At 49.3% G+C, this 15,291-nt stretch overlaps 1 protein-coding gene across 1 annotated transcript in view; it reads left to right on the plus strand.

Moving 5' to 3' along the window:
- The first annotated feature begins 4,363 nt into the window (after positions 1-4,363).
- PODXL (podocalyxin like) overlaps positions 4,364-15,291 on the plus strand; it is a 125,964-nt gene continuing 115,036 nt past the window's right edge. The window contains exon 1 of the mRNA XM_061638103.1: positions 4,364-5,003. Within this exon, the coding sequence (XP_061494087.1) occupies positions 4,910-5,003 (94 nt within the window). The 5' untranslated portion in view covers positions 4,364-4,909. The remainder of the gene's footprint in view (positions 5,004-15,291) is intronic.

Raw genomic sequence — 15,291 nt, forward strand, 5'->3', positions numbered from 1 at the left:
TGGAATGAAGAATCCTGGAAATGGGCATGGCTGGCGGGCTGGCTGGCACCATAAACTGTGCCACTCTGCAACTTTTTGCTGCAGCAGATCCCACTTTTTGCAATGACTCACAGCCTCTTGGGGGATGAAAAACAAAAGGGAGGGGGAATGGAATGGAGAACTCTGGAAATGGGCATGGCTGGCTGGCTCCCTGAATGGTGTCACTCTGCAACATTTTGCAGCAGCAGATCCCGCTTTTTACAATGACTCAGCCTCTTGGGGGATGGAAAGCAAGAGGGAGAGAGAATGGAATGGAGTATCCTGAAAAAGGGCATGCCTGCCTGGCTGGAACCCTGAACAAGCATACATCGCTCTGCAGCATTTTGCTGCAGCATGTCCCATTTTTGCCATCACTTGCAGCCTTTTGTCATGACTAGCAGCCATTTGTCTTGCAGCCGTTAACAGACCTGTTCTCTTCCTCCTCCATTAATTTGTCTAATCCCTTTTTAAACCTATATAAGCTAATGGCCATTAATCAACAGATCTTGTGGCAGCAAATTCCATGAATTAATTAGGCACAGTGTGAAGAAATGCTTTCCTTGGGAACCCTGAAGAGCGTCCAGGGACACCAAAGTACTCCCAGGTCAGTCTCTCTATTTTCCAAATTTCAGCTATTCCATTTGTTCCCATAGACAGGGCTATCCTTTCTGGCCAAGACACAGGGATCAAGAGCATTGCTGGCAGCTGATGACTGCATATGTGATACTGAAGGGTGTGATTAAAACGTGAGGCTCATCTCAGCTCCATTTGAAAAATATGGCTTGATCATGCAATAAAGCTAAAATTGTGCCACCTCGGAGTATTATTATCATTAATATTTGATTTATATCCTGCCCTTCCTCCCAGCAGGAGCCCAGGGCAGCAAACAAAAGCACTAAAAACATTAAAACATCATAAAAACAAACTTTAAAACACATTAAAACAAAACATCTTCAAAAATGTTACTTTCAAAACATGCTAGTAGTAGCAGATCTTGGAAATGAATCTGTTCAAGTTCAACATGTCCAAAAGGAAACTAATTCCAGGTCACATTCGTCCCCGTACGAGATGAACTAGTTCAGTTCATGTTCAGTTCACAGTTCAATTCTGTTCCATCCAAATGATGCTTAGCAATTTCTTTTCAGCATTCTGAACATTACAAGCTTCTGTGCTGCAGTACAAAATATACGTAAGAAGACTAAGAAAACATCCAAATATGCACACACAGTGCAGTGTTAACTGTTTAATGTATTTTCCCCTAGAATTATGATCTTTAAGGTTAAAGGCCCAAAGAGTCTAAAGAGTATAAATCACATGCAAGAGAATGAACCTGAACCTGAACTAAAAATTGTTCAAAATTCTAACAATATAAGAAGACCCTGCTGGATCAGGCCAGTGGCTCATCTAGTCTGCGAAGCCTGCAGCCAGATGCTGGTAAGCCAGCAGAGCACTGGGCAAGGACGTTCATCCCTCAACACCCAGGCTATGGTCTGAAGGCACATAAGACCAGCTCCCTGCTGAAGCTAAGCAGGGTCAGGTCTGGTCAGTCCCTGGATGGGAGACCGCCTGGGAACCATATGGAAGCCGCCTTTGGTTCCTCTCATGAAAAGAAAGACAGGCTATAAATGTAATAAATAATAATAATAACACCCCAGTAACCTGGAGAGAAGGAGCCAATGTGGTGTAGTGGTTAGAGTGTTGGACTATGACCCGGGAGACCGGGGTTCGAATCCCCACACAGCCATGAAGTTCACTGGGTGACCTTGGGCAAGTCACTGCCTCTCAGCCTCAGAGGGAGGCAATGGTAAACCACCTCTGAATACCGCTTACCATAACAACCCTATTTGTAGGGTTGCCATACGTTGGGATCGACTTGAAGGCAGTCCATTTCATTTTCAACCCGGAGAGAATGGGAGAGAGCAAAGGAAGACTCCAAAAGGCTGGAATTCAGAGCGAGCTAGCTACTCCCCCCTCGCCATGCATTGTCTGTGCGAAAGTCCTGTGGTTAAAAGGCTTCTGTGGAGGTTGCCCTTGGCCGCTGTGAAAATCCCACCATTCTTTTTTAACAGGCATGGATGGGCAGTGTTCAGCCCACAAGCCCTTTCCATGCAGTGGAGCATCATCTCCATCATCAATTACCTAGAGAGGTAGTGGGCTCTCCAACACTGGAGGCATTCAAGAGGCAGCTGGACAGCCATCTGTCGGGAATGCTTTGATTTGGATTCCTGCATTGCGCAGGGGGTTAGACTTGATGGCCTTATAGGCCCCATCCAACTCTACTATTCTATGATTCTATGATTCTCAGAGTCCAGTCCGAGCATGACTCGGGGGTGGGGGACTCCATCCAAGGAAGGAGGTGAGGGTCAAGGTGGAGCATGTGAGGCCCATCATGGAGGTGGCAGCAGACTCTTCAGGGTCCTCAGTGGTGCTGGAGGAGTCTACAGAGTCATAAGAGCATGGTAACATCCTGCTGGATCAAGCCAAGGGCCCATCTAGTCCAGCATCCTGTTCTCACAAAGGTCGACCAGATGCCCCAATGGGAAGCCCACAAGCAGGACCTGAATGCGAGAGAGTCATAAGAGCATGGTAACATCCTGCTGGATCAGGCCAGGGGCCCATCTAGCCCACCATCCTGTTCTCACAGAGGTCAACCAGATACCCCAATGGGAAGCCCACAAGCAGGACCTGAACGCAACAGCCACTCTCCCTTCTTGTATTGAGAAATGCTGTTGGACACCATTGGGAAACCTTTGAGAAATATTGTTGGGCTAGACCACAGATGGGGTAGCAGGGACCTGGGAGATGAGGGTTCAAATCCCCACTCAGCTATGAAGCTCACTGGGTGATCTTGGGCCAATCAACAAATTCTCAGCCTAACCTACCACACAGGGTTGTCGTGAGGCTAAAATCAGAAGGGGGAGGACCATGTTTGTATGCCACCTTGAGCTCCTTGGAGGAGAGGTGGGATAAAAATGTAATAATAATGTTTGTTTACCTTTTTTTAAAGAAAAGCGAGGCTAATTTTATCTCCAGCCTTTCCACTAAAAGATAATAACAGTCAAGGCAGCTAACAATGCATTCATAAAACGAGAAACAATACGGAAAACTGCGAGATAGATTTTTAAAAGGTATAGCAAAGATGCTGAGCCACATAATGCCCATTGCTTTAGTGCAGAGAGCCAACACAGTACCCGCCAGGTGTTGCTGGACTACAACTCCCATCAGCGCCAGCCAGGATAGCCAATGGCCAGGGATGATGGGAGCTGTAGTCCAGCAACATCCGGAGGGCACCACATTGGCTGCCCCTAACAGGGGAGTTGATTACCTACGTAACAAATTGTGACATCACTGCTGGACAATGAATTTCAGACTTTTGTTTGCAAGAGAGTAGAGCACGATAACCAGCCCAGCGCCCTCCAAATGGTGTTGGACTACAACGCCCATCCTCCCTGATCATTGGCCACGCTGCTGATGGGACCTGCAGTCCAGCGCAATCTGCAGGGCATCAGATCAGCTATCCCTGCCGCTAACGTTGTGAACTTTAAAGAGTGACTCATAATTTCAATAAAAAACATAAAGAGATGGAGAAAGTCCTATTCCTCATGTGGAGACTCACATCTGAGTAGAAGGTGCCTTATGCGGAATCAGACCACGGGGGTCCATCTAGCTCAGCAGTTTCTGCACTTAGTGGCAGCAGCTCTCCAGAATTTCAGGCAGGGACATTATTCCCAGCCCTGCCTGGAGATTTTGGGGATTGGACATGTGACCTTCTACATTCAAAGCAGGTGCTGAATATGGCCCTTTCCAATGTCTTTTTAGGCAAGGTTCAAAAAGGAGTTCCTGGTTTTTTAAAAAACAGCATAAATACTGCAGTCCGATCCGTGTTTACAGAGAACGCATGTCTTATTTTCAGTAGGACCTTCTCCCAGGTTGCAGGCAGAACCAGACAACAAATAAAAACAGGCCGCTAGTAGTAGGTACATAGGAAGCTGCCTTATACTGAACTCAGGCCCATTGGTCCATCTAGGTCAGTATTCCCTACACTCTCCAAGGTTTCAGGCCGGCGTTTGAACTTCGTGCAAAGCACAGCCTTTACTCCTCAGCTACAGCCCTCCCCAGTGGTTTGTTCCAGGATAAAAAAATTAAAAATAAAATCCGCAACGCACCTCTGGCTGGACCCTTAAGCTGCAGAGGTTGGACCACAGCCCCGCTCAGTTACACAGAGGCAGCGGGCGGGAGACAGTGGAACAGACGGGTGCTCCTGCCAATCGCCGCTTGAGAAAAAAGCCCCGGCCAGTCAGGAGCCCGCTTTGAAGCTGAAGGACCAATCAGGCCCTCCTCTCTTTCCTCCGCGTTCCATCGTAGCACCTGGGAACCCGCTCGCGGGAGCTCAGTCCCAGCAACAACAGCAAAGGCGTCGGAAGCGTCCCTCGAACAAAGGCAATCCGGGCTGCGAGCGGGCGCTGCGAAGCCGGAGCCGGGCGGGCAGAGCAGAGCGCGCTGTGCAGCCAAAGCGGCTGGAGCCCGGGAAAAAGCCGCCGGTGCAGCGTGGGGCTGGAGCTGCAGCGCACAGCTGGGAAGCACGGCGTCGGCGGGTTCCCAGCCCCCGAGCTCCGTCCTCCCCGCTTCCCAGCCGAGCAAAAAAGCCGCGCCGGGGACAGTCAGCCCGAGCTCGGCGAAGAGCGGCGCGGGAGACCTTGGGCAGCGGCCCGGCGGGGACCACCAAGCCGCAGCCAGGAGGCAGCGCGGGCTCGCCATCGCCTCGCCGCCCGCCCCAGCTCGCTTTCGGCCTCTCGCCCTCGATCCCGCGGAGAGCTCGCCTCTCCCTCCGCCGCAGAAGTTTTCCCGAAGCGCCAGGCATCCCGGCCGGGTCTGGCGGCGCGCTCTTCCCATGCGCAAAGAGGACCTCGGAGCTGCCCTCGCCATGCGCTCGGCGCTGCCGCGGCTGCTGGCCTTGCTACTCCTTGGCGCGACCTCCTGCAGGGGTAAGGGCCGCCGGGTCGACCGGGAGCGAGGGGTAAGGGCGGGCGGACAGCGCGGCTCCTGCGCCTGGAGTGCGCGGTGGTGTTGTGGTCGGGTGAAGGCAGCAGCGGGGGGCACGTGGACACCGGTTGTGCACGTTGACTCTTGCCGACCTCTTCCTTTGGGAAAGGAAGATTCCTTAGCATCAGAGCACTGGCCCACCCAGCTCGTCGTTGTCTACACTGGCTGGCAGCGGCTTTCCAGGATTTCAGGCAGGGATCTCTCCTCGCCTTATCTGGTTGGCACCCCAGGGATCGAACCTGGGACCTTGTGGATGCCAACCAGATGCTCTGCTGCGGAGCCGCAGCTCTTCCCACGTAGCAACATGGGACGTTGCCGTAGCCATCTGTCGGGAATGCTTTGATTTGGATTCCTACATTGAGCAGGGGGTTGGACTCGATGGCCTTATAGGCCCCTTCCAACTCTACTCTTCTATGATTCTACCGAGTCAGAGCATCGATCCGTCTCGCTCAATGTTGTCTATACTGGCGGGCAGCAGCTCTCCGGGGTCTCCCGCAGGAAGCCTTTCTCCAGCCCTAAATTGGAGACGCGGGGGGGGGGTCAAACCTGGGACCTCTTGCTTGCAAAGCGCTTGCTCTAACCTGGAGCCACAGCCTTTCTCCTAAGGGCGGGACTAGCAGGTGCCACAGGCTTGGGAAGGCTGCGATGGGGTCATTTGTCCCTAGAGCTGTTCGGGTATGACGTCTCCCCCCAGTGCACATGTACATGAAAAAAATGGAAATGGCCTGTCTTCAAGTCGATCCCGACTTATGGCTACCCTATGAATAGGGTTTTCATGGTAAGCGGTATTCAGAGGGGGGTTCCCATTGCCTCCCTCTGAGGCTAGTCCTCCCCAGCTGGCTAGGGCCTGCTCAGCTTGCCTCAGCTGCACAAGCCAGCCTCTTCCTCGTCCGCCACTGCCAGCTGGGGGGCAACTGGTCTCCTTGGGACTCTGCAGCTTGCCCACGGCTGCACAGGTGGCAGGGCACGTCACCCCTGAGTCACTCCCTGTGGGGTGATCTTTAGCTGGCCCTTGACACCCAGGAGACACGAGCGGGGATTTGAACTCTCAGACTCTGGACTCCCAGTTAGGCTCTCCTCCCCACTGTGCTATACATAGAGATGGAGAAATCCGTAGACGTAGATGGAGCTGGGTATAGGAACGTAGGCAGCTGCCTTCTACTGGGTCAGACCATCGGTACATTAGCTCAGCATTGGCTGCACTGACTGGCAGCAGGGTTTCGAGTGGGTAGGGGGGGCATTCCCAGAACTACCCGGAGATTCCAGGGATTCTGCCCATGAGCTACGGCCTTTCCCCACAGTGTGTGCAACTGCTTTGAGCCCGGGCTCTGACCAGCAGCAGCACTCTTGCCCTGGCAAAAATCCCAGGGGTTGACATTTAGGGGCTCTGTAGGAGCTAAGTAAGACTTTCCAGACTGTGGTGCACGGATCACCGGTGAAGCCTAATTGAAGCGGTCCGCAGCGTGCCTCTGGATTTGTGGTTCAAGGTGGGAGATGGCACATCTATCGCATTGATTATCCATATTGATTATTGTATTTTTATTGTTTGTTGTATTTCTTGTATTATATTTTATTGCATGTGAAGTTGAATTCTGTGGAATTACGATTGCTACAACAGGCAGAAAAATCATTAAGTGTTCTTCCAAGACCCTCAGGAGTTTTCAAGCGGTCCGTGGGGTGGAAATGTTTGGGAACCACTAAGCCAAGGGCTGTCACTGTTTAGCATTAGAATTTTGGAAGTGCTTGTTAAGAAGGGCACTCCTGATCATGTACAGTGAGCTTCCTCATTCATCTTTGGGTAACCACAGCCGGCATTGACATATTTGAATTTAGAGGCAGGGATCCCAAAGGAATGGGATCCTGGCATGCATAGCCCTGCCGCCCTGCCTGCATAGCATTGCTCTCTCTCCTAAAAAACCAAACGCAACAGCACGGGACTATCTTGAATTTGCTTACCACCCCTCCCAGTTTCCCAAAACTGTTGGATATAAGGATGGAAATATGTGCATATGTATGTTTTAAAGGCAAGGTGATATTCCTTGCTGTACAGTTCCTCAACAGGATTCAAGACAAGATCATTATTTTTTTAAAAAAAATCTTCAAGAGATAGTTAGCAGAGGGACCCTTTTGCCAGTCCTCAAGTGCCTGTGAGATTCCATTCTGCCTCTAGCCCCCTTCATGCTTTGCAGGGGGATCTTCCAGTCTGTGGCAGAGGAGCAGGTCTAAGTTGTGTGGTTAAGGTGGTGCTGCTCCTGCCGTAAGTTGTTCTTGTTCTGCAGACATGTGGCCCTGCTGTTCCTGGCTTGCTTTTGGCACTCTGTAGCTACCCTTGGCTTGACAGAGTTTGAATCCCTTAAAATCCTCACCCTTTGGCACAATTGGCATGTTGTTTGGTAGCTTGTGTGTGTTTTACGATATAAACGTCATGATATTCACTTGGGCCCCAAAGCAGAGGTGGCAAACCTGTCACCCTCTGGACGTTGTTAAGACTCCAGCTCTCATCAGCCCCAAACAGCATGCCCAGTGGTTAGGGATGATGGGAGTTTTAGTCCAAGCATGTCTGGAGAGCCAAAGGTTCTCCAGCCCTGCTCTGAAGTCTTAACACCCTTGTTTACATTTGAACATACATTTTATAAACGGCGACTTCGTTTGGATACCTATTCGGATGGCTTATAGCCATCTGTATGTGTACACTTAGATGGATGCACTGATGCTTATTGCATCGTTAATAAGTGTTGGGGTTTTGCATATTGGAAGTGTGATGGAAATTGGTCCGAAGTAATGGGATAAGGAGGGGACCAGTTTGTCAGGATTTCTAAGGCGCAGAACACTTGCTACTTAAGCAGAACAAAATTACAGTTGCTTGTACCTCTTGGGGGGGGGTCGGGGGCAGTTTGTATGCACAGGCAGCTGTGTAAGGGATTTGTGAGTAACAGAGATGTGTTTGGGCATCAAGGCTCTCTCTAGAATCTGTATTCTGTGCTCGAACTTGACCATCTTGCTACTTCTGAATCTTCATCTGTCTATAGATTTAAAGACCAGTTTCCATCATTCAGAGACGAGCATAACCTAGTCAGGGACTAAAGCATTCTGTAATTTGGGACAGACGTGTAGGGCAGGGATTGAGAAACTGGTGCCCTCCAGCACGTTGCTGGGCTCCAGCCCCCTTCATCCCTGACCATTGGCCATGCTGGCTGGGGCTGAGGAAAGTTGGAGGAGGGCCACAGGTTTCCAACCCTGCCCCAGATAGTGGTACTTATTTCTTCACTTCAGTTGTGTTCTAAGTGCATTCATTATTTACTCCCATATAAGTGTAAAGGGCCTGCCGTAGTCCAAACGGCACCCTAGGCTACGTTTGTTCAGCTTTTGAAAAACCTTTCCTTTAAAAAAAAAAAAAAGTGTAGCCCACTTTCACAACTGATGCATGATTTTGCATGTGTGGTTTATCCCTTTTGTATAAGATGATGTGTTTGCCTGAGTGGATCCGATTGCAATCGCTCACACTTTACCGACCTGAACGTGCATTGCTCTTGTAAATTTCCTGGCCGTTTTTTAAACCAGAAGAGAATGCAACACTGACCATGCAAGAGACTGTTAACAGCTTTGTAGCTGAAGATGAACTCTTTATACTGGGGAAGGGCTGCAGCTCAGTGGCGGAGCATCTGCTGTGCATGCAGAAGGTCCCTGGTTCAACCCCCGGCATCTTGAGATGAAAAAAAAAAATGAAATGGACTGCCTTCAAGTCAATCCTGAGTTATGGCGACCCTATGAATGGGGTTTTCATGGTAAGCGGTATTCAGAGGGGGTTGACCATTGCCTTCCCCTGAGGCTGAGAGGAAGTGACTTGAGATAGGGGTGGGAATATCCCCCACCTGAAACCTGTTGCCAGTCCATGTCAGCAATACTGAGTTAGGTGGACCAGTGGTTTGATTTGGCGGCTTCCTGTGTACAATTAATTGCAGCTGCGGAGTCGCCAGGTGAGTTGTCTGGCTGTGACAGGCACCCTCCAGAAGCCTGGTGCCCCAGGCAGTCACCGGGATCACCTGCCTTCGAATTCACCGAGTGGCTGCCATACAGCTGTTCTTGCAGTGGGGCAGAGAGCGAGTGCCCTGCCTTCCACTAATGGGGACATGGGGCTGGGGAGTGGAATGCATCTCAGTGTACAGAGAGCACACTGCATCTCCAGGGTCCCTGCAGCGTATGGGCTCCGGGGGTCTCCCTGAGTTGCACCCCAGTACTACCTCCCCCCATATAAGGGAACAGTTGTCATTCACTCCTGTTGGGGGAAACGGGAACCCACCGTATTGAAGACAGATCAGGAGGGGCAAAGCTTACTCAACCCCCTCCCTGTGCTTCTTGGTCAGACCTTCCTGGCAGGTGTCTGCGGGTGAGTACTGTGGATTTCTGTATATAGAACCCACAGAAGTGTGGTGCCCCTTACCCTCCCCACACCTCCAGATCCCTTGAATACACCAACCCTCTGTCCATCTGCGCACACCCACCCAACATAATAAAATAGTTACTAATAATAAAGGGGGTGTTTTGGGAGCATGTGCAGAGTATCTCTTTCTCTCTTCTCTCCCCCCTCCCCCAAAGTAGGCTAACCAGACACAATAAATGGCAGGATCCAGAGGTTCCAAAGAGAGAAGATTGGCTGATGCAGTTTTTCTCAGCTCCACGGCGTTGCGACTTGGTAATCTACACCTGCTGAAATCCCCCCGTCTGTCAAGCTGTGGGTGGCACAAGCAGCTGGTTTGGTTTCCCTTTTGCACCCATTCACCCTGCTCGCCACTCTCCACACAGCCCCCAGAACTAGGAGCTGACTTTGATCTTGCGTTAAGAATTCCAGTTATTGTGTACAGTATGAAGGAGAGGCAGTTTCATTGCCAATTCCACCAGGGAGATGTTTTGATTGTTGATAATTTAATAATAACATTGTAGCACAGCGGGGAGGAAAGCCGGGCTGGGAGTCCAGAGTCTATGAGTTCAAATCCCCGCTTGTGTCTCCTGGGCGTCAAGGGCCAGCTAAAGATCACCCCACAGTGAGTGGCTCAGAGGTTACGTGCCCTGCCACCTGTGCAGCCGTGGGCAAGCTGCACAGTCCCAAGGAGCCCAATTGCCCACCAGCCGGCAGTTGCAGACAAGGAAGGGGCTGGCTTGTGCAGCTGTGGCAAGCTGAGCAGGCCCTAGCCAGCTGAGGAGGACTAGCCTCAGAGGGAGGCAATGGGAAACCCTCTCTGAATACCGCTTACCATGACATCCCTATTCATAGTGTTGCCATAAGTCAGGATCAACTTGAAGGCAGGCCATTTCCATTTTTAGTTTGGCAGTTCCCTGTGCAGGGCAACAAGCTAGTCGCCATCGTCCATGGGGTAGCTGGTAAAGTTTTTCTGGCTTATTTACCTCTTTCAGGTGTTCATTCTAGAATTCACAGCTTGCAGCCAGTCTTCCCCAACCTGGTGCCTCCAAATGTTTACAGCCCTCCAGCTCCCATAGCCCCAGCCAGAAGCTGTTAGACTCCCAGGTCCAATCAGGACCAGCTAGCATACCATACCATGGACCACGAAAAGGACAAATAACTGGGTGTTAGAACAAATTAAACCATCTATCACTAGTAGCTAAAATGATGAAACTGAGGTTATCATACTTTGGACACATAACGAGAAGACATGATTCCCTAGAAAAGGCAATGATGCTGGAGAGATCTGAACAGGGTGACTCATGACAGATGCTCTTGGAGGCCGCTGATTCATAGGGTCGCCATAAGTCGAAATCGAATTGAAGGCACGTAACGACAGCATGGTCAGTGGTTGAAGATCATGGGAGGTGTAGTCCAGCACCATCTTGAGGAACAAAGGTTCCCCACCCTGCCTTTCAGGGCCGGCCCTAACATTTGGCAGAGTGAAGTGGCCACTTTAGGTGGCAGATGCTGTGTGTACTACACAACCTGCCCTGTGCCCCCTAAGCTAGCCTGCTGCACTCTGGTGTAGTGGAAAATGCTGTCCCACTTTACAAAATTCTGCTTCCAGTCTGGTTAGCTTTTGTACATGGCACTGGGAGAGGTGCCGTCTTGTCTTTCACTGCAGGCAGCAAAATATTTATTTATTTATAAGAACTACTTAAACTGTGGCCCTGCAGATGTTGTTGGACTCTTAACTCTCTTCGTTCCCAACCACTGTTCCTGCCAGCTGAGGCTGGTGACAGCGCAACATCTGGAGGGCCACAGATTAGCCATCCTTGTCCTAAGGTGAATGCAGGTTCCCTGATCTCCCTCCCTCCCTGTCGCTCTGCCTGGGATAGCCAACATGGTGCCCTCCAGATATTATGGATTATACCTCCTGTAAGCCCTGACCTTTGGCCACATTGGCTGGGACTGGTGGGTGCTGGCGTCCAGCAACATCTGTAGGGACCACAGGTGCACCACCCCTCGCTTAGAGAGCACCTCAGCATATTATGAGCCCATCCATCTTTCAAGGTCTCCAAGAGCTCTGGTGACCATAGCACCATCTTGGCTTCCCATGTCTCTGCCGTCACGTCCTAATTATATCCTTACTTGTGGCTTTTGGTCCCTTACTCTCAGCTGCTCACTTCAACAACTCTGCCTTTCCCCCCCCATGACTGGAATGTGGTGCCAATTGTCTGCCCACTCTCACACAGACGGGTCCTTCTCAGTTCTGGCCCCTGATACATTTGAACGGGAGATGCCAGGGATTGAACCTGGGACCTTTGGCATGCAAGGCCTGTGCTCTCTCATTGAGCTACAGCCTGTTGCACGTTCCATGCATTCCTGAGCACATAGGAATCTATGCCTCACATAGAGTTGGTCCAATGGTCCATATGGCTCAGTGATGTTAACACTGGCAGGCAGCAGCTGCCTAAGGTTTCAGGAAAGAAGCCCGTCCCAGCCCTACCTGGTGATCGAACCTTGTGCATGAAGGAGATGCTCTGTCACTGAGCTACAGCCTTTCCTGTACATTCACCGTTCAGTCACTGACAAATCCCAGAATTGAGATCCCTGGGATTTGAACCACAACAAAAGAGCTTTTCATCCATTTTTTTTTAACAAGCCTGCCTCCCGCCCTCAATGAAAATGTGAGGAAGGATAGCCCAGTGGCTTGCAACAGGCGTTCTCAGTAGTTTGTCCTCCTTGCGCCTGCGTGACCTTGGATGAGTCATTTTGTTTCTGCAACAATTTCTCATTTATGCAGCTCATCCAGGGTGCCGGGCACTGTTGGCAATGTAGACGTGACCTAGCCTGTCCTGTAGATTGCTTTAAAGACACAAGAATTTCACATGTTCCTACTGAGGACATGCATAGAGTGGCTGTTGGCACAGCCCCCCATGTGCCTTTAGCATAACCCAGCCTTTCCTAACCGGTGTGCCTCCAGATGTTGTTGGACCACAACTCCCATCAGCCTCAGCCATTGGCAATGCTGGCTGAGGCTGATGGGAGTTGTGGTCCAACAACATCGGGAGGCACACTGGTTGGGAAAGGCTGGCATAACCTGTGAAAGAACCTATGCATGTACCAAGTGGTTGTGTACAAACTCTGTATGCGCCAGCAGAGACTTTGATCTCTTTGATTGCACATAGAGAGCTTATGCACTCTTCCACACATTATGAAAAGCTTCTATAGGTGACCTCTTGTTGTGGAATGCTCTCCCCAGGGAGTCCTGCCTGTTGCCAACTTCGTCATCCTTCTGATGCCAGGCAAAGTTGTTTTTATTCTTATTGAAATTTGGATAGCGCTCACGTTTGGGTTAGGTTGTTTTTGGTGCTTGTTCTTATGTGGACAGAGTGGCAGTTTTAATGATGGAGGATGATTTTAGTGGACAAACACTTTTAACATATTTGTTTCATTTTAATGGATTTGTATTGTTGTCACTGTAAATTGCTTTGGGACCCCTTCTGGCAATGGGAAGCAGTGCTCGAATTGAATAAATTGAACAGGCATTGAATAGAGCAGTAGGGGAGGGAGGGGGTGTGGTGAGGATGACTAGTCCTGGGAACGAAAAATGGAAATGGACTGCCTTCAAGTCAATCCCGACTTGTGGTGACCCTATGAATAGGGTTTTCATGGTAAGCGGTATTCAGCAGACAGCACGGAGCTAGACAGACCAAGGCACCTTCCTAGGTTCCTATCATCATCAGTCAAAAGACGATGCCTGGATATAAATCCATGGTACAGCTACATTTAGTGTACTATCTCCAGTTCCAATTGACCCACTTCAGAAAAGATATTGTAGAGCTAGAAAAGGGACAGAACTGTTCCTACTTTTAGATATGTTTGAGGGTAGTTGTCTAGACGTCGAAGTGAAGGACTTGGCTGATACTTCTGATAACTGCAGCATGAGAACATAGAAGAGCCAGTGGCCCGTTTAGTCTAGCATCCTGTTCTCATAGTGGCCAATCAGATGTCCATGAGAAGTCCTCGAGCAAGACCTGAGCGCCAGAGCACTCTCCCCTCCTGTGCCTTACAGCAACTGGAATTTGGAACCATGAAAATGGAGATGGGCTGCCTTCAAGTCGATCCCGACTTAGGGCAACCGTATGAATAGGGTTTTCATGGTAAGTGGTATTCAGAGGGGGGTTTCCCATTGCCTCCTCCCTCTGAGGCTAGTCCTCCCCAGCTGGCTAGGGCCTGCTCAGCTTGCCACAGCTGCACAAGCCAGCCCCTTCCTTGTCCGCAACTGCCAGCTTGGGGGGGGGGCATGTTTTGCTTTGTGCGTTGTTCATACAGTGTGAATTAGGTAGGTTTGCCTTAAGTGCAAACTGAATCGAATGTCTCCCCATCCCTAGTTAAACAGTTGGCCTGAGACACAGCAAAGCTATTTGACAAAGGGGGGTTGGGGCCCTTGAATATTGGATTGTAAGCTTCCTTGGTGGGATATAGATTTTATTGCGGTATTTTTTGTAACATTGTTTTATGGATTGTTTTTTCATAGTCAAAATTACAGAACACATGAAGTAAAACTCCTCCCTACAAATTGCAAAAATAATTGCAACTATCCTCACTGGTTGCTCACTTTAATATTGGTTTATTTGGGGTAAAAACAAATCAAGGAAAAGTCATTCCTTTTGAGGCAGTTGGTGCAAACATACAGGGCGGGGGGGTGTGATCCTCCGGATGTTGCTGAACTACAACTCCCGTCATCCCTGACGCTGGCTGGGTCTGATGGGAATTGGAGACCAGCGATGTTTGGAGAGCTACAAGTTCCCCCCCCCATAATATAGGGTGACTTAACGCCATCGATTTCAGTAGCTTCACTCTAAGTATGATTTGTATACTGCCAATTGCTTTGTACGTATTTATCTTCCCCCAAATATGTGATTACTGGCCACCAATCCCCCATAGAATGATCCATTTTCTCTCTCCCTTTGTGTTTTATCATTTCTGTTTTGATCTCCTTGCATTGAGGAAAGGCAGGATAAAAAAAAAATTGAGCATGAACTCTTATTTTATGGATGAAAATTGGGTTTTACGTAAGTCTAGAAAACATAGTGCCTAAATAGATATACAGAAAAAAGGTCCCCATGAGAATACACCAGCATTTTAGCATTTCAGACCCAGGCTATGGTCTGAAGGCGCATGAGGCCAGCTCCCTGCTGAAGCTAAGCAGGGTCAGATCTGGTCAGTGCCTGGATGGGAGTCCGCCTGGAACCATATGGAAGCCGCCTTGGGTTTCTATCAAGAAAGGTAAATGTAATAAATAAATAAATGAAAAGAATATTCCCCTTTAATATCCTCAGACAAATAGTATGCATATGAAGATACAGAAAACAAAACAAAAATACCAATGAATAAAATACAGTAACTAAAATCTCATTATTAGGAACATACATGTGGAATTATATCCAAATATCAGCCAATATAGCCAGCAATAGCATCACAAACCAAGTCTTATGTAAGAGACAGTTATATTGTGGCTGAAATCCCACCTTTCCTCTCAGTAGGAGCCCTCTACTGACTATCTCTCTGGAGAATACATTTATACTCTTAGATGAATCTTGAGTTTTTATTATATGGATTGCCCATTCATTCCTGATTTCAGGGCTTTCTCCAAGATAGTAATTCTCCCAAAGGTCAGCCAGCAAATTATCTAGAATAAAACAGCACAGTTGGAAGGATCCTGTAAGGCAATCTGTTTCCCTTTGTGTGCTAACATTTGTATTATGAACTCTTTGAGCTGAAGAAAGTCAGGATAAAAAAATACTGAGCAGGATCTTTTA

The sequence above is a fragment of the Rhineura floridana genome, chromosome 8, assembly GCF_030035675.1.
Source record: "Rhineura floridana isolate rRhiFlo1 chromosome 8, rRhiFlo1.hap2, whole genome shotgun sequence".
NCBI classification, from domain to species: Eukaryota; Metazoa; Chordata; class Lepidosauria; order Squamata; family Rhineuridae; genus Rhineura; species Rhineura floridana.